Source organism: Indicator indicator, chromosome 11, assembly GCF_027791375.1.
Source record: "Indicator indicator isolate 239-I01 chromosome 11, UM_Iind_1.1, whole genome shotgun sequence".
Classification (NCBI taxonomy): domain Eukaryota; kingdom Metazoa; phylum Chordata; class Aves; order Piciformes; family Indicatoridae; genus Indicator; species Indicator indicator.
The window spans coordinates 8170012-8196491 of NC_072020.1; the positions used below are offsets into that span (position 1 = coordinate 8170012).

The 26480-nt window shown below is 38.5% G+C and overlaps 1 protein-coding gene across 2 annotated transcripts; it reads right to left on the reverse strand.

The window, feature by feature from the left end:
• Positions 1-139: 139 nt before the first annotated feature.
• On the reverse strand, positions 140-26480 carry DYNC1LI1 (dynein cytoplasmic 1 light intermediate chain 1). 2 transcript variants are annotated; one of them, XM_054384725.1, is made up of 13 exons: positions 26307-26480; positions 25927-26000; positions 15398-15514; positions 13779-14009; positions 9757-9926; positions 8441-8534; positions 6180-6315; positions 5707-5818; positions 4308-4367; positions 4152-4196; positions 3047-3167; positions 2717-2875; positions 140-1079 (listed from the first exon to the last, which is right to left on the reverse strand). In XM_054384725.1, the coding sequence occupies exons 1-13, from the start codon at positions 26465-26467 to the stop codon at positions 967-969; spliced, it is 1593 nt and encodes a 530-aa protein (XP_054240700.1). In that variant the 5' UTR covers positions 26468-26480; the 3' UTR covers positions 140-966. The 2 variants fall into 2 exon arrangements, with proteins under 2 accessions (XP_054240700.1, XP_054240702.1); XM_054384727.1 differs by lacking the exons at positions 13779-14009; positions 15398-15514.

A 26480-nucleotide genomic window follows, 5' to 3' on the forward strand; every position in this document is an offset into this window, starting at 1 on the left:
AGAAGCATGTTTTAAGATGTTTTACATCACATCCTTAGACTTAACTGTAAACAAACATGAACACCATGGCTTCAATGAAAGTTATATAAATTTGAATGCAGAGAATACTTTATTTACTGATTACAGTTTTGATGACCAATTTTAAACCATAACTCATGTGGGAAACAGTGGGGGCCCTTAAGGCTGAGCCATATATATAGACAAATCTGGATACTGATAATCTGTACATTTAACCTCTGCTTTGTCTTTATACATCTGTTATTCAGTGTCTGAAATTAATCAAAGAGAACCCCCCTACCCTAAAATGTTCACTAATTTAGTCTTATATCTGGAATGAATTTTTGCATGGGTTTTTGAATGCAGTGTAAATTTAGTGGAGATCAAACTGTTTGTTTGTTTTTTTTTTTTTTAAACCATATCACAAACAGGGTTTTTTTAACCATACCCCAAACAGGTTTTTTTTAACCATATCCCAATTCAAGTACAATTGGAGTTTGCTGTTGTTACAGCTTTGTGCAGTTAATTTTGTCTTCCAAAAATTAGTAGTTGTTCTCTTCTGTAGAGGTTAATCTATTTAAAGATAGTGTTAAACTTGCCTAACAGGTTCGAAAAATCAATATAAATTAAGTGCCCGTGGTGCATACCAGTTTTCCTGCTCTAAGCAACCCCTATAACTTAAGTGGATATACTTGCATTTTACAAAATGACACTGACTTTTCAACAAAACCCAGAAAAAAATTAATTTACTATTCTTGCACTGAGCAGTACTCCTACAGGATGTGATAACCGTTTTCCATCTGTACAGCTCCCTTTTGTAAAGCTGGGCAACACATAAGAAAAAGATAAACATCAACTGTTTGTGTTCTGAAAGATAATTCAGTTCTTTAGTTCCAGTCACTGAAGGAAGAGGCAGAGGCAAGTTTGACTTATCCCAGAAAAGTGAACAATTGGTTTTATTTGGTGTCTTCAGGATGCTTCACCTTCTGTGGGAGATGTAGGTGTTGTAGGAGAGACCATTTCAGGTTTTCGTGAAATTCTGTCCAATTCTGCTTGAACATCTGTTAAGACTGGCTTCTGACCTACAAAATACATGCAGAAACATTCAGGCATTTTTATGAATCAGTTTTGGGAAAGCCTGTAAGTAGCTTTAATTCTCAGACAAGTCCTAAAATTGTTACTGCATACTTTGATTGCAGAGTAAAAGCATAAAGCCCAAACCCCAAGTCATTTCATGAATGCTATCACTGTATTAGAATCAAAGAAGCTAATATTCCAGCTAACAAGCAGAGGCATTTCCCACAACTGCTGAGAAGAAAAGTAATTCTCAAATCCCAAACTATTGTCTCAACAGTTTGCAGATTTGAAGAATGAGTGCAACAGATAACACTAAACACAAGACAAATACTGGGGAAGGTGAAGAGGCCGCATCTAAATCTAAGACAAACTTATTTGTATTTATGCAATTCCTTGAAAACTTAGACCTTTGCAATGTTGAACTGGCTGCACTCTCACCCTTCATTGTTGCCTATTATGAAATTTTTGAGAGCCTTTTTTTTCTCCTTTAATAGTCTGATTCTGTTCATGAAGTTTCTGCCATGGCCCTGGACATAAGAGTTTTCTGGAGCGCTGCCTCCATCTGCCCGGCATTGCCCAAACCTGCTGCCAGCCACTCCCCACAAGATTTTTTCAGTGGATGCTCTCTGCACCTCATACTGCATGAGCTGTATGTGTTTGTACTATCTCCATTTGCTGTTCAAACTAGCACTGCTGACTTTGCCTGAAGTGTATTAGGAAGTACTTGTAAACTTTGCTCAGCCAGCTAAGCTTTGCACTCAGAAAACAGAAGTGCACGCATGTAAAGAAAAAAAAAAAATCAGGGTCAGTCTGCACAAAATGTTAATAGGAACCATTTTCCTTTCTCTTACTACATAAAAGTAAACACTAATGTCAGCAATGTAACACCAGGTTTCTCACCTAAGCACACCTGATCTAGTTGGAGATGTCCCTGCTCACTGCAGGGGGGTTGGACAAGATCACCTTTGAGGGTTCCTTCCAACCTGAGGCATTCCATATGGTTGTGTGTGTGTGATTACTAACCTCTGGGGAAGCTGGGAGGAAAGATGTCTGTGTAGGTATGCTCTAAAGTAATACAGAAACATTTTAATCTGGAATAGCAAGAAGCACCAGAGTAGTATTGCATCTAGCTTTAGAGCAGCCACTATTAGACATTTTTAGATTAATACCACTTATTAATCACATCATATGAAAAAGGCTATCAACAGAAAATACAGACTTATTTTTACAGGCTGTCCCCAAACTCAAAACCTTCATTACATCAGAACTAGATCAGTAGCAAAAGAAAATTTTATATTATCTTAACACTGGTGGTATTGTTAAAAAGAACACAAACAACTTGGAATTCAGTTCCAATATATCTGAATAATATTAAAAGTGGCTTACAGCATAAGCCATTTTATTGGGATGATGTGGAACACAGGACAAAAAAGAAGAACTCAAGTGGACTATTCATGCATAAACAGCTACAACACAAGTTTTAATTTGATCCTCTGAAAGCCATAAAAGGCAATACTAACCTGCTGTGGAAACAAAAGCAAAAAACATATCCAATGAAACATTGTTAAGTACAGTATATCTGATAAATTATACTAGTAAGAGCAATCCACCACTCTCAAATTGAATTATCTATTAATCCTACCTGATTTTTTTGCTGATGGTGGTAAGTTGCTGCCAGCACCTCCAGGGCCACCTCCTCCGGGACTGCCACCAACACCACCAGGGCCACCGGGGGAACCAGTTTTCTTGCTCAGGAGACTATTAAAGAAGTTAGCCAGGACTCCTTCACTAGTAGCTCCAGCTACAAAGACAGAGAGGGAAAAAAAAAAACAAAACAAAACAAAACCAAAACAGATTTTCTAAGTAAATACTGATTTGGCATATTAATTGCTCTAAGTGTATCAAAGAGAAAGCAGGCAAAGCAGCTGTTCTACTTTCCCAACTGCATTTGTGCTCACATAAGAAAAGGTACCTTTCATATTGGGATCAATTTTTTTTGACCCAGTAGGGATAGGTGTAACACTGGCAACGTTTGATGTTACAGATCTATTTGGTGTCCTAGGGGACCCACCAGGAACTCTTGGAGAGGCATCCTGTGGAAGAAAGAAAATCAACAAAACCAACCTACCAAAAACCAAACCCCAAAAACCAAAAGGGCACCAAACTGGCCAATTTTCTACACAATTAAATTGTGTGCTGTAAAGGTACATGAAATGAAGCATTTTGCTATTTCTCACAACTCAAACTTACTTTTTTTTTTTTAAATAATGTACTATCCCATGCTACTGAAATGACACAAGATTAGTTTTTGCTCACTGTACATGAGTTTTTTCACACTTGGGCAATGTTCCTAAAAATATTAAATTTAGGGCAATTAAAGCATAATGAAGCTTTTTCATTTTATCCTAATGAGAAACTTGAAAACCCATCTGTTGCACAGTAATGCCTCTGCCCATAGTGAAAACATGGATTAGGATCATAGAGGAACTACATCAAATTTCTTAGAAAAATACCACCAGTACTGTGGAAAGGACTAAATGCAGCCCAGGAGATAAAGAACCCTCCATTACTTCAAGGAAAACAAGTCATGTTGTCAGTTCATCTAAAAAGATAAAGCTACCTTTGTAAGATCACATGCTCCCCATTAAACTTTTGTCACTTTTTAGCTATTTTATTTTTATTTTAGACGTAGATGATGGCATTGTTTCATTTGAGCTTGTTTTTATGCCAAACGCTTTATAATACCAGAGAAACAGTGGCAAGTTTAGGATATAAAACTCAATGCAATTCAATTCAGACAACATAGTTTGTTCCCTGGCACACTCTTGGGACAGAAAGAGTAGTCAACTAGCTATTTAGATGCATTCTAACACATGAAAAGTAAAGCCATGACATGTAGCCCTTGCTGTCAATACAAGTTGTCATGACTAGCTGTGAAGTGTCATAATTTTGAAGTACTATATGATGTTAAAAATACCCCAAACAACCAAAAAAAATTAAAATATTAAAACAAGCCACCCTCTAAATATATGGAAGTGAATAATTTTCAAATAATATTTAACATTTTTATTACTAACCACTGGCCTTCCTGCAGCAGTAGGTGGTTGTTTCGCCAGCTGTGACTGCAAAAAAACCCAAACAAATCCATGTAGTGTTAGATGTACAAACCCAAACGTTACTGAAAATGGTGCTAAATGAAACACCAACTGCTTGTTTTATAGACAGAAAATTACCTGCTGCTTCATAAGAAACACTTGGTCATCTTCTGCTACAATTTCTTTTTCATGAACAAACTGCAACACAAAAACATTAACATTGTTTTAACTAAAAGAATGTCATGGTGAATATGACCAAGGCATTCAGTAATAAAGTAAATGTGTAAAATACTGTGTTGACTGAAGAACATATTTTCTATATTTAAGACTTCTACCTCATGACTTCATTTAAGCTAAGTTAATTAGAAGAGAAATTGAAGTATCGTTAACTGCTTTGACCTGGCATGCACAAATCTCTAGATGCAGAAAGACTCATTAAAACAGTTCAGTAAAAGAAGAAGGAAGCAGATGGTTACAAGGCACATTCAGGGGTCTTGGGTTCATTTGCAGATGCATGAACTCTGCAGCATGCTCGCATCTCTCAATTTATTGAGGCCCCACTTTGGTATTTTTTGAATAACTACAGCTGCATTGCATGGTAGTGTATAAACTGGACAAAGGCATCCTGTATCCTAGGCTGTGAATCTAATTGCAAGCACTCTCCCTCCAAATCAGCCCACCACCAACATTTTGCAAAAAACAAGCATAGTAAATGTCAGTATGAAAGTTTATAAGCCAGGCCTGAAGTTTATAAGCATGCAAAAAAATTTGTCAGTTATATATTCCTTGGACACATGTAACGCTCTACTATATCTGTCTTGATTTTTTTTCCTTAAAGATTGGAGAAACGACATAGTATTATTTTTCTCAGCTAAAATAATTCATGCTTGAAAATATGATCAGTCTCAAATTCTTAGCTTTCTTAGAAAAAGCCACTTCTATACACATGGGCTCCACTGCTGCTTCCATTTTTTTTCCCCAACAACCTTACACATGTTTTCAGGTAGTTCAATCAAAGCCTTTTGTTAAATAGTGTGAGAAAGAAAATATATGGAATATATGCAGAACTTGTTTTCACATATTTTTGATCTGACACTGTCTCAAGCCTTCTTATTTTAAGTATTCCAACAGAAAGCATTATGAAGTTATGAGCAACTCTGTGCAAAATGGAGTGTTCTTAAAAATACTAATCCAATTTGACCAACACTTAAATGACACAGACTTTGCAATATCAAATATGTATGCAAAATAGGTTATGTTTGTAGTCTTGAACAATGTAACAGCAGCAGAAAAAAACCCCAACAGTATAAGCTGGAGAAGAGCTATACAGCACAAAAACACAAAATGAATTTTTTTTCTAACGGAAGAAGAACATTAAGAATGAAATAGATAAAACAAGAAAAAGCTTCACAGGGTTTATCAGCCTCTTACAATAAATGTGAAGCAAAGCCTCAAACAAAAAAGAAATGGTCAAAACCTGACAAGTAAATAAATAGGTAAGAAGGTGACTGTCAAAAAATTAAGTATCTCAATTTACCTTTCTGACTGGTGGTTTTGTTATGATATCTTCAAAACTGTCTTCTGCTTTTAGTGTCTGAAAGTTCTCATGCAATATTCCTATCTTCTTGTCGTTATCCCAACCTGCAGGACTAGATAAAGGATTATTTGTCTTTGAATTCTATTGTTACTTGAGGTTATTTTTGTATGCAATCCTGAACTGCACAGAACTGAAAGCCAGTAAAGCTGTCATAGCTCCTATTCTCCTGTGCAAGCTGGTTATTGATTAGCACAACTAGTTAGAGAGAAGAGCAAAATCTCGGGGCTTAACATTTCTCTTTGTGGCTGTGAGTGTTCATAATCTCAGTCCACTGACACTTACCAAACTCCAACTCATGAGAATGTAAAAGGAAACTTCAGAAAGCATAAACAGAAAAGGCTCTAAATGCCGTTTTACAGACTTGCACAAAGACATTTTGTAGTTGTATACAAAGAATAATGCAGATAACTTACATAAATACTGCATCTTTTTCCACAACAACAGCTGGAACATTGAAAGGAAAACCATACAACTTCTGGACAATATATTTATACACTAAATCAATGTTTTTGTTCTCCTTTACTGAAGTGTAAATAAGAGCTGCCCCATCTGAATAAACTTGTTAAAGAAAACTCAGTTTAGCAGATAGTAAGAGGTATTAAAATGACCCCTCTTTGTTAGTTTAAAGGTTATCTACTCCCAACACTTATTTTTTTAATAAGCTACTTAGTAATTTAAAATCTTTCTTTCTGCATTTGTTTTTGGCCAGTTCAGCTGTTCCTTATAAAGTCCATACTTTACTCACTGTCCAAGCTCACAATACCAACTGTTTCACTACAATGTCTTCAAAACTTTCTGCTTTTAGTAAACAGAAATTCTGATGGCATATCTTGGTATCTCGTCATTATCCCATCCTCCAACACAGACACTACAGCAGATAGGTAGCTAGGTAGACACTAGGTAGCTTGAAAAATGCCAAAGATCTTTCATTTCCCTACTTGGGTTTTTTTAATTAGGTGTGGTAGGTTGAAATTACTCCCCAATTAATTTGGAGGAAACTCCACCCAAAATAAAATTGCCAGACTAGGTAAGTTTGGGATGGAAGTAAATGAAGCTATACCTACAAGCAAACTACAATCTAGAAATAGGAAATGCAATGAACATATACAAAATACACAATATATGTACAATAGATATATATATCTACAGTTTATAAACAACACAGAAACTCCTCAGAACCCCCCTGGATGGATCCAGGGGGCCCATTCACTTCCTCCCCCACTCCCTCCCTCCTTCCTGTTACCTCACACAGTAGTTGAAACAGAGATACCCTGGCAAGACCACAGAAGGGAGAGAACGTTGCAAGCAGAAACAACAGAAGAAAAAAATCAGAGAAAGAACTGTTTATGCCACTACTCTCTATCCCCATTAGCAAGCCAATGAATTATATAGACCTTATCATTATTTTTCTTTTGTATCCAATGGTAATTATTTTACTTTCAGTCTTTGCAGGCAGGAACTAGGCTAAAGTTCCCTCTTCATTCTGTGACATTAGGGTAGCTGCTTTGTTCATTATACAGCAATCTGCTTTTGAATGAAATGAAGGCACATGAGCTGCGCTGGATATCACTCACTAAAAGACCAAAAGAATGCTTAGTACTCCAGCATGGTTAAGTATCAAATTAACACAGCTTATGCACAGGATTAAAAGCAGCCAGGGAAGTTTTGAGTAATTATTACTTTGTGTTTATAAAAATGCCAACCCCCCTAATTTATTTCTACACGCATGCAATTCACACTCTAGAATAAATTTAAGTAGTGGGATCCATTACTCACATAGTGAAGTTACATTAGAATTCCAAGTTGTACATGACACAGCCAACCTGTATGAATCTTTTCTACACTTCAAATTCAGAAGACTTCATTCACAAAACTTATTACAATTACTCATAATTCCATTTTGAAAAACTAGGTCTTTGAAGCCTTTTGAAGGACATTCCATCTTGGTACTCAACTGAGGTATCAGGTTCTTGAAGTAATTTTTCTACCTGCTGTCTCTCTAACAGTAAACTTCCCTTTACCACAGCACAAATGATGAAACCACAATGTAGGCATACTACTGGCATCTAAACTCTACATTCTCAGACGTCTGACTAAACAACACTAAAGAGTATTTCATACACTTCTTTTTAAAAAGTTTAAAAATAGTAATAGCAAAGTTACAGCTTATGTGCATTGTTTCTGTACCCACACAAAAGAAGTCAGTGGACCTTTCCTACAGAAACGCACACTTCCTTCCTTCCCTCACCACCTCATGCTGTGGAATTACTGAACACTAAAAAGACTCCATATTTAGGTCAAAAAAAAAAAAAAGAGCATCATGTGTTACATGCATCTGAAGCAAGCCCATACTAAAATGGCTTATGTTGCTATTATTTCAGGGAGCTTGTTGGCTAAGATGTGCTAACTTACAAACTGACTCCTGGGAATGAAGGTAAGTGAAGAAATTCATGGTAAAGGGGAAAAGATAAACTCTTGCAGCAATTGAAAAAAAGGAAAAGAGAATGGAAAAAAATAAAGAAAACAGTTAAGTTTAACTCAACATTATCTGCAGGGGTAGCTGAAGCAGTTTCATACTGCTTTGGTATAGATGCAAATATTCTTTCATGCTGGTCATAATTAATGCAAAGATTTAACTGAGTCATTATCATCTTTATGACATGTTAAAGGATACATTGTAAGCAAAACTGTCTGATATGTGACTGAATGAAGTCAAAGTGTTCATCTCTGTAGTCATGCTCTTTTTCCAGAATGCTGATGGCATCACACTGTCAAAACATACACAAAATTAATAAACCACTTTCAGTTATCTGTGAAATTGCACTGCTGCTACACATCCAGTTCACAGTTGGGCAAGGGGGATGGACTGGGGCGGGTGGTGCAGATAAACACAAAAACCTACTAAGATAGTTTAGAAGCTTAACTGAGCACTTTAAAACACAAACTAACCCAACAAATCTGAAAAACTGCAGCACCCAAAGAACCAACTTGATGTGCATGTACTGTTTTCGGTACTAACTTTGGAGTTAAAGGGATTACCGTTTTTCATTCACTGACTCTCCTTCCTGTCAATGCAACAACTCAAAGGTTCTGTTGAAGACTGATCCACTGAATGACACCACCATTTTCTGCCCAGTGTATATTTTTACACACCCTGGACATATAGTGTTATGCAGTTATTAAGTAGCCTTTTGCAAGAAGAGGCAAAAGCAAGAAATGTGGAAGTAGAGAAATAAAAAAAGTGAGGGCAGGAGGGCGAGAGGAATAATAGAGAGCAAGCAGATGAGGAAAAAAAAAGGTGTTCTTCAAATGAGAGGATTGGCCTTCCAGTGAAGGAACAACATATGGATTAAAAGGTTTATTCTTTCACTGTGGGCCAGAAGATGTAGTATGCTTAATGGCAATGAGGACTGAAGAGTCAAAGGTATTAAAAAAAACAACCAACCAAACAAAAAAACCCAAAACCAAATCGAAACAAACCAAGCCACAAGAGAAGCACACCATTTTTTTTCCTTTAGACTAAGAATATGGTTACATAATCTAACAGAAACCAAAACAGATCACAGAAACACCCTAAGGAATTGAGGAAAGTTCAAACAGCAGCACTTTACTAACTAGATCCCTCAAATATATTAGTTATCAGGAAAAGATTACACGTATTACAAAAAACTTTTCAAACACTATTTGTGAAGTAAGGAAGACTGTGGAGAGAGAGGGAACTCTAGTTGTTTATACTGACAAGCTTACTTCTGTGAACAAAACCACATGAGATATTTCTCAATTTCTTGAAAATTAGTATAACTAAAGGAAAAACTAATCCCAAAATAACATGCAAGAAGGGATTCCAGAAGATAATATTAAACATTTCAAAAGAATTCTTATGCAAGCTACCAAGAATGACTTAAGAACCATGGGTTTCCCATCCCAAATCCACAATTGACAAGAGTTGCTTAAATAAAATATGCAAAACACCTTAAATGTGAAACAAACCTTTGTACAAACTACTACTACTGGAATGCCTAAGTTACATGTTAGTGTATCTGCACCCAGGGGTAAAATCACACTGTCATCTTTGTCTTCCTGTAATGAAGTATTTCTTCTCTGTGGAGAAGCTGGAAAATCCTCGCCTGGTTCTATATATTCCTGGAAGTCTCTTACCACTGAAAGTAAAAAAAGTTATATTAAAAGATCAGCTACTTTATTATTTCAACAACGATTTCCACTGCCATTGATCTCTAGCACTGTTGATTTGTATAATACTACTTCTTTTCATTGGAAAAAAAAAAAAAAAACAAGCATGCACCAAGTGCCAACTGTTTGTTTGCTCTATGCAGCACATGAGAGAACTAGTAAGTCTGAGATTTGCTTTGACAGCCAGAAGAACATGATTAGATAAAATGTTATCCATAAGGTCAGCACTGAACCATTTTTCTTTTATCATTGTGAAACTACTAGGCAGTTGTTATTGACTATTATTGCTTGATACATTTCCTAAATGACACCAATTCCCTTGCATTCTTCTTAGTAAAATTAATGGAACATTTTGTCATAATAAAGAGAATTAAGCCTTTTACATATCACTTAACTGCTACCATATGCCATGTTTTACCTAAACCCCTGTTGTCTCAAGGTCTCTTCCAGCCCCTAACATTCTGTGATTCTCACTCTGTACAGTGAATCTACAGTAGTAATAAACAAAAAAGAATACACAAACATTAGTTGTTAAATGTCTTTATAATTAGGTAAGAGCATACCAAATACTTCATATGCTATTAAAATAAATCAGATACTACTTTAATATTTAGCTAGGAGGTTAAGTCAGAAAACGACTTAACCTCCTAGCTAAATAGAATTAGAAAGTTACAAGTGTAAGTCTTGTCAGGTTCTGATGCATACACTCAAGTCTCTTATTGCACAGTTACTCAGTACTCCTACAGTCAGGGATGCAATGTTAGGCATAAAATGCCTATACCGTTCACATCATGTGTCATATTCAACACAGCATACACAGGATTCTACCAAAACCCACCACTGATTACTCTTCCGTGAGTAATGCATGCTGATTCACTTAAAAAAGATAGCAAGACAATTGAGCTGAATCATGCATACTAGCAGCTAACTACTCTGGTACATTCTCACTGCTTTGTCCTAATTCATGTTAATCTAACCCTAGCTTCACTAAACTGAGTGAAGCCCTCTAAATTTATACCTAGAAAAACATCAGTTGAATTAACAGAGAAAGACTGATTCTGCCACTCTGCTCTGGTGAGACCTCACCTGGAGTACTGCAGCTCTTGGTCCCTCAACACACAAAGGACATGGACCTGATGGAACAAGGCCAGAGGAGGGCTGCAAAAACGATCAGAGGGCTGGAGCACCTCTTCTGAAAAGGCAGGCTGATAGCATTGGGGTTGTTCAGCCTGGAGACAAGAAGGCTCCAGGAAGACCTTACAGCGGCCAAGAAAGCTGGGAAGGGCCTCTTTTACAAGTGCATGTAGCAATAAGATGAGGGACAATGGTTTTACAGGGAGAGAAGGGTAGGTTTAGATTGGACATGAGGAAGAAGTTTCCTGTGTGAGTCGTGGAACACGAGAATAGGTTGCCCAGAGAAGTGGTGGAGGCCCCATTTCTGGAGACATTCAAGGTCAGGCTTGATGGGGCTCTGAGCAGTCTGACCTAGTTGGGAACGGCCCTGCTTATTGCAGGGAGGTTCGCCTAGATGACCTTCCAAGGTCCCTTTCGACCCAGTGCATGCTATGGATTATTTCAACACCTTAGAGAAAAAAAATATTTATTAGGCCAAGATTATTCAACTTTTCTATATGTTTTGGGGCTCACAATAACAATAAGCAGACGCACAGATTATCTCTATTTGAACACTCAACTCAGTCTTATTCAGGGAATGCTACTACTTCAGTCTGGCCTGAGACTTTCTGAAAGCCTCCCAAATTGACTGTTTTAGCCCCAGAGCTGTCACCAAGATACACCAGCTATTCAAAGGGGTCTTTCCTACACAGCACTCTGTCTGTTCCAGGATATTTGCATGCTGAAATAAAGATCACACTACTCCAGTGCTAGAAGTCCTCCAGTGGATTCTTGAAATTCCCACTGTATGATCATAACATCCTAATCTTTATAGAAGCACAGAAAACAGTAAAAAGGACTGATGTAGGGTATCACAGCTCACAGACTGGAATACAATCTCAGGTTTTCCTTAGAGGCAGGATTAAAATGACCAGGCCACAAGGCTTCATTAGACACAGCTGAACTCAGTAACAGGAAGAGCTATTCCAAACCTTCACACACAGCTGCTATGCCTTCCCATACCGGACCCTCACAGGGTCTATCTACCTTTGAGTGAAGTTGCTAGAAATGGAAGACAAACACAGCTTTCTCAAATGCTTTTCCAGAAAACAACACACACAAACTCCCATTAGGTGTCAGGGCTGTTAGCAAGTTAAATCAGCTTGCATGAGCCACTGAGGAGCACTGAGCCTGACAATGCTGCCAAAAGTCAGGCAAGTAAGAATTCTCCCTCCTCCCCTTGGCTGTGTCAAGCTGCAGCCTGCCTAGCAATGCATGAAGCCACATCACAGGAGGTTCAAAACAAAACCAGCTTCCAGTCATATCTGGACTGTGTCCAGGGCTTGTTATACCCAATACACAAACCATCAATATCTGTAAGACCAAATGATGAAAGAATGAGAAAGCAGATAAAACTTTTAATGAGTATCCATTTTTCTTGACTCACTTCATCACTTAAGTGGTCTGGATTTTTGCAAAGTTTCACTATTCTATTGAACTAAAGAAGCAAAACTATCAGCCTATACTTTTTTGATAACAGAGATACTGTGTCCTTACTGCTTTCATCCAGTAAAATCCTATCCGGAAACTGTTTAGGGGTGGGGAGGGAGGTGTTTAATACATGCACAGACAAACACACCCCCTCCAAAAACCAAACCAAAAATTCACACCTGAAAGAGCTTGGCTCCTCCCTCCTAAACAAGTTCTTTCTGTGGAAGATAGGATTCTCAAGCATAATGCTTTCCTTAGAAACATCTCCATCTTAAAAGCATAAACAAAAGAACCACCAACCCCCAAACCACCTTCCAGAGTATCTACAACTGTCACTTTATCAGAGGACAGCTACAACTTGCATTTCTGAAAAAGCTATTCAACAGTCTGGCAGTTGGTTGCTTAAGAATGTATCAAAGAGCAACTTCAGACTTGTAAACAAGGTGTAATGCTATTTGATCTTAACACAACTTTCTCAAATGCTTTTCCTTGTAGTAATTCACTGAGAGATGAATGGGAAAGCCTCATGTTTTAGTACCCTAAGGGAAATACAGTGGCTGCCCAAAAGTAATACAGAGCTATGATGGCATTGAGTTTGGTCAGACAGTTTAAAGAATGCTGCAACATCTTTGTTTTCTGCATGCTTAAAACTAAAAAGGCAAGACATTGATAAAGCTATATCATATCCATGCCAAAACAAACATATAGCTGCATTAGTGTCAGTATTAATCATGGTAAAACTCTTCAAGTAGAAAAGGCCCAGACAATACCATGCTGTCATGAATCCTTTCAACATTTATATTTCAACTTTTGGTTGGCAGAGGACATGTTCCATATTCTCTGGACTGAGTAAGTACAGGAACAATTAAGAAGCTGATGCAGTGATTTGTTATTAAATAAATAAAAGGGAAGCTAAGAAGGTTTTTCACTTCGGAAAACCTTTTCTAGATAAAAACCTGTAAGACTGTAAAATCAATTCAGCTACGTTCCTTTTGACAGCTTACCCCTTCCCATTTAAGGTAGTTCTGTTAGAAAGCAATAGTGGTATTTTTCATGTCTACCTGAGTCTTATCTAAAGCTTTACTTGCTTGAGAACCTCTAACGTTATGCAACATTTCTAAAGAATGAGAAAGATTGCAATGGAGAGATTCAATGGTGCAGAAAGCATTAAACATCTTTGATCTAAATGGATTCCTATGTATTTGCAGAATACTCACGTTTTTGTTCCATTTCTTTCATTTCTTCAGGAGGAATTTTTAACTTGTCAATATGTTCTCTTACAACACTTGCCCATTTTTGTAAAGAATCCAGTGCAGTCCAAGGCCTAGACATGTCTACTACCAACATAATTAGAGTGTCCTTTAGAGAGCTTGCCTCCATTGCGAATTTAAGAAGACCTTTGTGATACAGGTCACCATCCAATATCCATACATTACATCTTGTTTGGTCTACACAAAAAAAAAAAAAAAAAAAGACAAAAGGAAAGTATTTTCAGACTTACTTCGAGCAGTCCAATATGTAAGAGCTATTAGGGGAGAACTGAGTGAATTCAGCCACTCCTCCTCAGCCCGTGGTGTGCTTCGCTCTCAAGGACTGCCACCTCCCTTTAAAACTCCAATGTGATATGCCTATAGAACTTTAGAAGTGCAGAATGCACCATGGCCGTTCAGAAAACTGGAGCAGAACTGCAAGTTTTAAAATGTACATGAACTTAATGGACAAGAAAGTTACTCTTCAAATTTGCAAAAGGGCAATCACCTTACAAACAGACCATCCCACTGCCTTTTTCCCCTCAAAAGATCATACTCCAGTATTCAGAGACACTCTGCGGCAGATGAAGAGCTGTTGATTCAGAATCAGATAGCTTAACACAACTACATTTTGCCTTCCAGTAAGGTTTTATTACTTGTTACAGAACTTCTAAGGCAAACATTTAGATCAAAATCCCAATCCTCTTAACCCTGATCTAGTAACCTTTGAGACCAATAGCCAGACAGGGCAATCAGGAAAGCAGGTGATTTCAGAATAGAAAGAAGACAACTTTTTCTGGTTTTCCTTCTATCTATATTCTTATAGTATAGACAACAGTTCTCATTTCCCCCCCAACAGCTCTCAGTGTGTTACTATTCACATTACACTTCTAAGTATTATTTCTAGATAATTCATTGCACCTCTACAGTGCCCTGGTCATACTCCTTCCCTTATTTCCCCATAAATAAGCATCAATTATCCACTCCATAACCACATCTATTTGGTGTTTGGTCCTTTTTACCTTCTAGCCATAAGTCAACTCAAGCCTGATGAAACACATTCTATTTTATTTCTCCTTCCTCTTAAGTTTTCAGACTGGTGCTTTGGTGGGTTTTGTTGTTGTTGTTTTAAAATGTTTTTAACAACCTCCTTCAGCATTGTGCACATCTTCCTATCCATCAATACATGGTATGTATTCTTGCAAATTGTGATACTACCAAGACTAAAGTTTCTTTGTATGTTCAAAAAGATAAATACTTGCTAAAATAATTAAGATGCAAAGTAAGAGCCTAGGCATCTTTTCCTCTAGGCTTGAGGAATATACATCTCCTCAGAATGTTGCAGCTAAGATTGCTTCCCTGGCGTTTTCAGCTTTTGCTTTTGACTGTTTTCTCTCTTCCTCTACCATTTAAGTGGTCGTTCTTTGTATCTACTGAAGAAATTATACTCAGAAACTTACTCATGATACACTCACTCATGGCTAAGCAATTCATAAAGAAAGAAAAACATCCCAATGTCACTCCAAATCACACTACTGAACCATTGCTTTTGCATTAATTTAAAATATAAAAAAACACAAACTTACCATCTCGATCTTCATCATGCACATTTAAATACAAATACTCCATTCCTCTTCCTTTTTTATATTCCTCTATGCCTTGAATTTTTCCTATTAGGCTAGTTTTACCAGCTCCATCTTCACCTGGAGAGACAGGAGGCAGATACCACTCAATCTTTAATCACAGTTACATTTAAAACCCCCTGGGGCAAGCAGGAAACCATGTATTAACAGGCTGACTGACCTAATTAAAGTTTTGAAATATAACAGACTTTGCCCAACTCATTCATCTGTTCAAAATGCAGGCCTCAGCTTCAGATCTTATTTCTAATTATTGATAAGTGCAATTATACCACTAACTATCCTGTCTGAAAGGGGCTCTTATACCTATTTCTTGTAAAAGATTCCTTAAGGAGTAGTTAAACACCTCAAACTGTATCAGTCTTTCAACTGCAACCAAATGGTTCACAATCTCTTTCTGAAGTAGTGTTCAAGTGACAGTAAGCCTGTCTTACCATCAGAAGAATATGATTTAGAACTCATTCATATCAAAAAAGCACACAGCACCAGGCCAAGTAAGGCAAACCTGTTTCCTTAGAAACAGGTTCCTTAGATTTATAGGTTTCTTTGAATCTTTTACAGATCTGAAGAAACCTTAAGAACAGGTGATAAACAGTAACCTGCTGCCTTACAATACATGTGTATTTGGAAACACACACAATAGTGGCAGGCCTGCAATCTAGGCCTCCTATTCTCTCCCCTCCAAACAGAGCTTGGATAGCCAGGGACCTTTACAGCATAAACATTTCAACTATTGTCAGAGACTCTTCTTGAAAAATTCTTATTTCTATGTCTTTTTAAAGGGAACTGAACTTAATCTTACAAACAATATTAAGGCTTCATTATAAAATCCAAAGATATAACCACAGAAAAAAAGCAGAAAAATCATACTTTGATAGACTTTGTATTTCCTTAACATATCATTACCAAGATTACTACATATTGTATCAGTTTCACTTTTTCAGCAAAGTTTGTTTGCTAGTTCCTTAACTATATCAAAACAAGATGCATCTAAGAACACCATTATAGCTAGTTTTAACTAAATGTTGGAAAGCACAGCTATTTTCTATTCACATATATTAAACATTTTCTCCTCTTGAAAGAATATTCTTTTAATAAAAATTCTAAGAAGTGAAGCATTTAAGCTCCACCACTAGAGATGAACTACAATTCCTCTTTTGCCTTCACCCAAGTATTTATCCAAGCTTCCTAGATTTGTCACCAACAAAAAAATGGGGAGGCTTTGAGCTGCTGCACTGACACGTTATGCCATGCGAGGTGCTATCACTCTTGCCAACAATTTCTGTATGATTCATTCTGTTATTTTATGGTTTTAAACAGGCAATTAATTTGTGCCAGGTTGGACTTGATGATCCTTGAGGTCTTTTCCAACCATATTGATTCTGTGATTCTGTGAGAAGAAAGCTCAAGAGATAATCCTTTTAAAGAGGTGTCGCACTCAACAGTGTTCTTAGTGTAGCTAGAAGACAACTGTTCTGACAAGTTCTGTTACATACTCATTTGTTTCACACGGGTGGCAATAAAGACTACAACTTGTTTCCTCTGGGATAGTACAGTGTCTTCTGCAAAGTACATCTGCCAGTTCTTAACAAAAGTTGCTGCAACTTAAGTCTAAGAAACATTTGAGGTTATGAAAAGTTCTAAAGGTGAAAAAAATGATACATTTAAACAGTCTGAAATTTATACAAATGCTAATATCTATGGAACCACTGTTGGAAAGTGCTCGTGCTAAACAATACAGGCAAACTCAAAATATACATGCCACAAGCCCTTTTACTTATCACAGCTGTGTGATTTGTGATTTCCTCTCCATCCCCCTGTTTCCAAATGCCCCAAGTAAACTAAAGTTCAGTACTGTTAATATCTTATGGCAATGTAAGAACTGGATTTTTATTTTCCCTCCTCAAGTTTCCCAGTTATTATATTCAGACCCTATACCAAAATAAATTTTAACAGTATAGTGTAAGACAAGTTGATTTGATGTAAAATTAGTACCTTTGGACACAGTAATCACTTCAGCCTCCTATCAAAGAATTATTTAGTCTGTTCTGTGATTTTCTACTCCCATCTTCTTAGCAAATATCCACCCCTTCCAAAACACCAAGATCAGGTAGGTGAATACAAGTTACTGCATACAGCAAGAGGTGTTCATCATTCACTAGAAAGCCAGTGATGCATCAGTGAAGTCTGAAGGGTCTGATATTATTTTCATTAGTTACTCAGGTAAATGAAGAGCACAGTACAATTTGCAAATTATGCAAGAGAATCCAAAAGATCTGTGGAGAAAATAGTCAGAAGCAATACAGACAAGCAGGCCAAAACACATTAGCAATGCATAAACCAACTAGTCTACAAATAAGACAACTAATTTTCAAGGATGCAAAATAGCTGCCTAGATTATTGCAAATTTAAGATATTGCATCCTTCTTTTGCAAGAAACATAAAAGGTCCTCTTTTTCCAGAGTAAATCCTAAAGAACTAAAGCTTTCCATTATATGAAATTACATTTAGACATTAATACTGCAGTGAGGAATCAAAAGTGATGCTTCTAGCAAGCAGTGCTACACACCAAAGATGAACACCAGTAAAAGAGGGACAGGTATTTCACAGAATCACAGAATGTTAGGGGTTGGAATGGACCTCTACAGATCATCAAGTCCAAACCTCCAGCCAAAGCAGGATGACCTTGGTGACATTGCACAGGAACCCATCCACGTGGGTTTTGAAAATCTCCAGAGAAGAAGACCCCACCTCCTCTCTGGGCAGCCTGTTCCAGTGCTCCATCACCCTCACCACAAAGAAGTGTTTCTTCATTTTGAGACCATACCTCCTGTGTTCTAGCTTGTACCTGTTGTTCCTTGTCCTATCACTGGGCACCACCAAAAACAGCCTGACACCTTCATCTTGACATCCACCTGTCAGATATTTGTAGACACTGATAAGATCTGCTCTCACCCTTTTTTTCTCAAGACTAAACAGCTCCAGTTCTCTGTCTTTAATTTTGCATAAAAGTCAAGCTAGGAAGCAGCTGAAACAAAGCCAAACCAATCTGCTTACAAGCAGTTATTTCACTATCTTGTTAACAAAATGGAGAGCCTTAACTAAACAAAAGCCATTTCATCTTTATGCCCACACTGCTACACTTCACTCTGATGAGCTCAAGTTTGGGGTTGCGCTCACCAAAGCTTCTCTGTCCAAGGTGCTACTCTGTCTATGAAATGGAGTTGGATGACATCCTTCTTGTTAATGCCCTCAAAGGGATAGGAAGCTACAATAAAAGCCCTGCCCAGCCTCCTCCCTTCTCACTACTCCAGGCAAAAAGTATGTTTACTGAGCAGAAAATTACGTATCACTAAATGTTCTGCTACAATAGAGAATTTAGCAGAATGGTCACCCACAGGGGGAAGAATGGGCAATGAGGTGAATGAATTGCCTTCTGTGAATGCAGGCAGGCACTTATCTATGAACTGCTACTTAAACTGTTCAACCATAAACTATTGCATTAGAGAGAATTTAGGCTCTCTATTACAGAACTTCTCTAGAATTTCAATTAAACATTTTAAAATAAAGAATATTTACTACTCATGCTATTTCCACATTTCTTTCAGTTTAGAAAATGAAAACAGACGTAGGATTTCACTTGTCTTTGAACAAGGTATTTCTTACTTCTCACAGAAGTCTGTACTTGGAAAAGCAATCAAAATGTTTTCTCAAGGACAGATCTGAGGTTTTTAACTTTTAATTTAAATTGTTTCTCCACCAAAACGTGTCAAGTGTGTTTCAAAGCAAGAAGTCAATGTTTCATGTGTCATCAGTACTGTTGGTCTACCCCCCTATCATCCAGGGCTCTGATTTTTTTTCAATAGCTCTGGATGCACTTAGTTGTGTATAATCTATAATCCTGCTGGTTCCTTGATGGATTTCTTTTTTGCGTCTGCTTTTTAATTCATGAATTAAAATTCAGCTTAATAAGGAAATAATACAATTCATCTCTAAACTAGATTTTCAAGCAAGGCCAAGCAAAACTAGAGATAATGGTCCTAATTACCCCTTTTATGCCCCCCAACGCAAAAAGCATATTTTTGTGAACTGGCTCTAGAATTTTTACAAAACAAAAGACAGCTTCTCAGTACAGCAACTCACAACATCTAGTATTTTAACAAAAAACATTGAATATTTTTGTTAATAGAAAAAAAAAAAATCTACCTCACTTAAATGTCATAGAGCAAAGTCATCAAACCCAAACCTGATTTATCAAACAGAACTAAGATGCCTTTCCAGAGTCACTGAGTGATCTCTGTTCCATGCTGTGGAATGTCTAAATCCTAATACAGTGGAGACATAATAGCTGCCTTCTTACTAGAATGAAGTGCATGGCTGCTATAGCTATTTTCAGGATAAAATACTGCCTTTTCCACAGCCATTTATTAGTGAACAAGACTTACTTACACATACTGTACTAAATGGAGAACACTTTTTGCAGAACAAGACTGAAATAATCAGAGTATGCCAAATTCAGTTTTAGTGAACTGAAAAATAAAATCAATTATACTGATTAAATCCTCTCTAGAATCCCTTAACACAACATGGAAGTTCCCAATAAATAGGTAAAAATCAATCTGTCAAATAACTTGCCACTAAATTATAATTTACACATTGGACAAAACACTTCTCTAAATTTGTTTTACTCCACCACCTAAGTCTTTCCCTTCACATATGATTCATTTGGTATCCTTGTGGCACTGAAAGCTTAAACTTTCCTGAGGAGTATCTTAATTGCACTTCTGCATTAAAACATGATAGAAAGCAGATTGTAGACAAGTGTTGCAGCATGCCTTATGTCAAGTTGCGTACCGCAAGAATACATGGCCTGATTATGGAAACCAGTACAGCAGAAGCAGTATTACTTTTAGGCTTGGAGAAACCCACAGTCAGAGAAAGCCAAATATTGCAGAGAATTCCACAGAGAATACCAACAGCAGATCTCTCTAATGCAGGCCTTCTACTTTAACACAGCAATAAATCATCTGGTGTATTTCACCCAGGTTCACTATCAAACTAGAACAATCCCATATTATTATCAAAGGGACATCTTTATTGGTACTCCCCCCTGGAGAACACAGAAGCACAGCTGATTTCACTGTTCATCATCTTTAGAAATTTCTCAGAGACATATCCAGTAATCATCAGTACCTCCAGCAAAGCAGAGAAAAATTAAAATACAATTCAAGAATTTTAGAACTTTCCATACTGTTCTAACTATGCTTTACTACAGCACATCCATGCAATTCTGGCTTTTTTTGGAAAGGTATTACAGCTGGAAGGACATTATGAAGAAGTACTACTAAGTTCTTAAAACAAAAAAAAAAAAAAAAAAAAAGTGTTTCAAAACAAGCACTTAGAATTTTGTCTAGGTCACTGCCCCATCCAAACAATTGACACTTCAGAAGTACAACTGTACTGGTTGAAACACAACTTGACTACATTTGGTGGAAGGCTTTCATCACCTGTAGAAGGTGAAGAGGTTTGAAGAGGAGCAAGACAAGCTATCTGACTTAACTTCTGCAGTACTAAGGAATTAAGAAACGTTTGAGATGAGCTATATAGACAGTTTCGTGCAGCAGTATTTCATTGGCTGTAACCTCAAAATGATCACAGTGAAACCTGCAGCTATTTGAACAGGAAAAAATAAAGTGGAATAGTAATTTTTGTAGTGTTGAGTACAAATTTAAGTAAGCAGATTTTGTATTTATTTTAAATACTCTCATGACAATTTACTATACAAGAATTTAATTCTGAAGTTCGCTATATTCCGTGTGTCCACTAAAAGAAAGTAGCAAGCTAAAACTGTTCTTCAGGATTTTCTACAGTAACAGCCATCCCAATCCACATACACTCAAGAATGCATACCTGTAAATTAGCTGTAGACTGTGGAAGCCTCTTCTCAAGCATCCTGACAGCCACTGAACAGGAGCAGAGCTCAAAGACTCAAACAAACAGGCCTGGCCTTGAAAAGTGAGATGTCTGGGGTAAAGAGAAAATGTGGGCACAAGGTAGTTGAACACTCACTGCCCACCAAACTCAAAGCTGTTATCATCAAGTGAAGTAAAATGCATAAAATCCAAAATGCAGATGATTCAGTAGAAGCATAAGTGTGCAGCACAGACATTTAGTCAGGCTTACATGTGTTACTTGATGGTTTGACATCATTAGAATTGCTGGCAAAGAATCTACTATGCTTCAGAGATGGAGAAATGTATGAAGTACAAAGCCAGATAGAAAGCAACTATTCAGTTCACTTGCAAGCTGGGAGCCTGTTTTGTTGTGCATCCTGAAATGACTTTGAACATTACTGCCTCAATGTATGTGGCAGTTTATTGGAGAAATGATTTGTCTGGGTCTCTGAATTCCAGCCTTCACACATTCTATAGCACTATGGATTCCATCTGTAACCTGCAATGGTGACTTCTTAGCTGCTCCCTTTATCCCACTTGCTGGTTTGGATCTAATTATCAGGAGGGGAATAAGCAAGAAAGCTCCTAGTTATAAACTTCAGTTTTCTCATTACACTCAAGAAGAAGCATCTCCGCTGATCAGCTACCTTTATTACACAAGTGAGCAGAAGAGACAGTCCAGGAGGAAAAAAAAAAAAAACAAAAAACACACAGACAAAAAACCCACACCAAAACCAACAAGCAAACCCAAAAAACCAACCCAGCAACATCAGCAAAAACCCCACATTCTCTTTGGCTATCTGCAGAAAGTAGCTAGAAACGTCACCAAGGGCACCCAGCTTCCTTAAGAAAGCAGAGACATCTTATACTTTCTGCTGGTGAAGTTTGGTAAATGAGATAGCTATGGTCAGTATGACTGAACTGCCTAGGAATCAGAGCATACATGCTTCACAGAAAAGTTTAGGAAAGCTTGAATTTTTATTGCTTGTTCAAACAAGAACAGAAAAATGCTTTTATACTATCAAGCGCTGTCAATCCAAGTTTAAAGCCTTCAGAAAAAAACATTTGCTGAAAAGATGCCTGTAAAACAATTTTAGAGAATAAGAACTATGTTAGTTACCATTTTCATTCGCTGATTTTGAGCGGAGAATTACCAGTATTGTATGTTAACCTTCACTTTCACAAAACTATGTGCCATATCTAGAGATTAACTAGTTTCCTTTAGTTACTTCTTGATGTCTTGAACTGCTTTCCAGGTTCTTAAAAATAAGATGTTAACATAGCTAAAAATAAATACTGAAAGAGTGGAATGAGAATGCCAGATATATCCAGGCTCCCAGAACAAGTAGGCATACAAGTGTCTGAAAAATATAAATGCTGTTAGGCAAATCAGAAAACTTGTGCTTGCAAACCAAAGATCACTAAGCACTAAGTGGTGGGTTTTCCTGTGTGCTGTTTCCTCTTTTTTTTTTTTTTTTCTCCTGTTGTTGGGTTTTGGTTTGGGTTTTTTTTGGTTGGGTTTTTGTTTTTTTTTTTTCAGGAGGAAGGTTGGAGGTTTAGCGGTTTTATTTTTTGTAATGCAGTCTGTATTGAGAAAAAAGCATTTGTCACTGCATACCATGTTTCAGCTAGAAAGTTTTGACTAATATAACTGCAAATATTTGCCTGCCACAAAATGAGTGAAAACTACCAAGATCCTGGTCAACTTTACAACTCCTGCTTAAAGGTATTCAAAGAATGGTGATACTGAAGGTAGTCATGGCAAGAAGTGATCTGTATTAACAACAGCAGCTAGTACAAAACTATTTAAAGGAACAAAGCTTAAAAATAGAAGAAATGAGAGATAAGAGAGAAACACTCAGCTCAAAAGCCTGAAGAGACAGAACTTCACATATGGAATCTGCCCATACTTAAGACCTCTCCTTTTCCTGTGCTCCAGCCTTCAGGAGCAGCGTTATGACTTGTAAGTGAACAATGATGAGTAATACATGGATTAGGTATTCTCATAAGGAATGAGGCCATGATCCTCATTGGGTAGTCCTCAGATCTGATGCTCTTTTTCCTAAATACATGCCAAACTTTTTTCTTGGACCACAGCCTTCTAGAAAACACAATTCCTAAGAAAGAACTGTAATTTCTTCTACAAACCTGCACACCTTTTAAAAAAATGCATCAGTCAAAAAAGAAAAACAAGTGTTACATTAACTCAAAGTTCTACATAAACAGGTAAAAAGGAATTTTGTGTACAAAAAATTAAACATCACAAACTAAATGAGCATTTGGAAACATTTTATGGTGTCTACTCTAGTTCTGAAGGAAGCACAATCTCCAGTTACTGAGTACTAAGGATTGCCTGGCTATGAAGAGAGAGGAAGAATAAGAATATAATCTTGACAAAGATTACACCTTGAAGAAGAATCTTCCAACTTCAAAGCCAATCGTCCAATTTAGTTTCAAAATACTACATAAAAAGTTATCAATTATTACGAAATCTTTCCTTTCTTTAACATCACTAGAATTTCAAATCTCAATATTCTACTTAATTACATAACTGAAAAGGAACAAATTAAGGGGTAGTAAGCCTTGTAACAGGTTCACTAGACCATCCTATCATCCTTGCATTTTTTTCCTTCATAGTCAGTTTTAAGTCATCACTCAAGATTATCAAAACAGGGAGAAAAGGTTCATAGAATCATAGAATAGAATCAACCAGGTTGGAAGAGACCTCCAAGATCATCCAGTCCAATTGATCACCCAGCCCTAAGCAATCAACTAGACCATGGCACTAAGTGCCTCATCCAGTCTCCTCTTGAACGTCTCCAGTGATTGTGATTCCACCACCTTCCTGGGCAGCACATTCCAATGGCCAATCACCCTCTCTGTGAAGAACTTCCTCCTGACATCCAGCCTAGACCTCCCCTAGCTCAACTTCAGACTGTGTCCTCTTGTTCTGGTGCTGGTTGCCTGGGAGAAGAGACCAACTCCCACCTGCCTACAACCTCCCCTCAGGTAACTGTAGACAGCAATGAGGTCACCCCTGAGCCTCCTCTTCTCCAGGCTAAACAACCCCAGCTCCCTCAGCCTCTCCTCATAGGGTTTGTGTTCCAGACCCCTCACCAGCTTCATTGCCCTTCTCTGGACACGTTCCAGTACCTCAACACCTCTCTTGAATTGAGGAGCCCAGAACTGGACACAGTGCTCAAGGGGTGGCCTGACCAGAGCTGAGTATAGGGGAAGAATAACCTCCCTTGTCCTGCTGGCCACACTATTCCTGATCCAGGCCAGGATGCCATTGGCTTTCCTGGCCGCCTGGGCACACTGCTGGTTCATGTTCAGCCTACTATCGACCAGCACCCCCAGGTCCCTCTCTGTCTGGCTGCTTGCTTTACTTGAAAAACGCCATGAGAGTACAAACCACAAGACTACATACAATCATAGTGTGCAGACAGTACGCACAAATATCTTTATACTGGGTTTCAACCATGTTTCCAAATACTGACACGCAGTCTTTCTGGGGACACGGAGGATGGCAAAGGAGGGAATAAGCAGCTAATTAACAAATCCATCCTCTCAGGTTCGTTAAATTGTCTACTGGTAACAGTATTTGTCTTTCAGACCAAAAAAAAAAAAACAACCCCAAAACTAAAACAACAAACCACACTAATAAAGATAGTGATAGTAATAATATATATATATGTACATACATTTGAGAGCATCCATTTCTCCTCATCCCCCATGCAGTTTTAAATTTTGCTTGACATATCATTTTTCCTTTTTCCCATCAATACTGAATAATAGCTGGGTTTCTCGTTATCACCCTATACCAAAGTCCCATCCCTTTAACTTCTAAGGCTTGCCAAAAGCAAGGTTGGACTAATGCACTGGGTGGAGATAAGAGGACACAATGAAAGGCAGCAGCAGTAACCGATGCCGCTGCTACTGCACAACTTGCTGATGGTATTGCTGCTGACAAGCTCGGTGCATGTGGGCAGGACACAATCAACACGCCCATAGAGCCTGCCCCGCCCTTCGGCCAACAGGGAGCAGCCGTCACTGATACTCGGGGACACGGAAGCGATTTTTGTGTTTGCATGACACACCATAAGGACCAGCAAGCAGTGATGGCTGAAGGATCGAGAGAGGTTTCAGAAAAGGTTGAAGGACCCACACGCATCCCGAAGTCACCACTCATCGAGGGAAAAAGACAATAAAAAACACCCTCCCAAGCCACCTCTACCTAAGGGACTGGGGTGGGGGATGGACAGTTTGGGTACTATTGCCAGGTACCTAAGATGAAGGGGATACCTAAAGTATCTCTGGATACTGGATATCCAAAATTATGAAAAAACACGCAAGGGAAAAAGCAAGAGGGTTAAGTCAGCATCTTGCCACCATCATCCCTCCCACAGCCCCCCGCCCCGCATTCGGGCCCTAAGGAAGAAACGCTCCAGACGCCGAAGAGAGTGTTACGAAGCAAGCCTGTGTGCAGGGCATGGAAAGTGATCAGGAGGTTTTTCTCACCCAACAGGAGAACGTTCTTCCCCGATGGCAGCTTAGAGCGGGAGCGCGTGGACACCTCACTGAGGATACAGGACCTGGCGCGGAGAGACGACAACGCTTAGGACGGGGATACCGCTTCCTCCCGGTCCCCCACCCTCGTCACCTCCTCCGGGGGAAGGCATGGGGAGGCGAAGGCATGCAGAAGGGAAGGCAGGGCAGCAGCTGCCACGGCCAAGGGGAGGAGGCCCCCCATAGCTCACAGCCCGGGAAGGACTGGGCGGCAGGAGCGGGGATTAGCTAGCCCTCTCCCCACCGCCCCCGCCGGCTGAGGAGTCGCCGCGACGGCGGTAACGGCCAGCGCGCGCCCAGGTCCCCGGCCACGGGGCGGGGCGGGCGGTTACCAGAGGTTCTGCCCATCGTCCTCATCGCCGCCTGCCCGCAGCTCCGCGTTGTTGTTGGTTGTGGCCGTAGCGGCGGACGAAGAAGAGGAAAAAGCAGCAGCCGAACCGATCCCGGAGGAAGAGGAGCTGAAGGAACCGGCTCTCCCCACTGCCGCCGCCATCTTCGCTGCCTCC

Coding starts and splice junctions, on each gene's coding strand:
- DYNC1LI1 (XM_054384725.1), bottom strand. CDS start 26,467: ATGGCGGCGGCAGTGGGGAGAGCCGGTTCCTTCAGCTCCTCTTCCTCC. Junction 4,368..5,706: donor CAAAACCACCAGTCAGAAAG/GTAAATTGAGAT, acceptor TTTGTGTTGCAG/TTTGTTCATGAAAAAGAAAT. Junction 3,168..4,151: donor CTGCTGCAGGAAGGCCAGTG/GTTAGTAATAAA, acceptor TTTCTTCCACAG/GATGCCTCTCCAAGAGTTCC.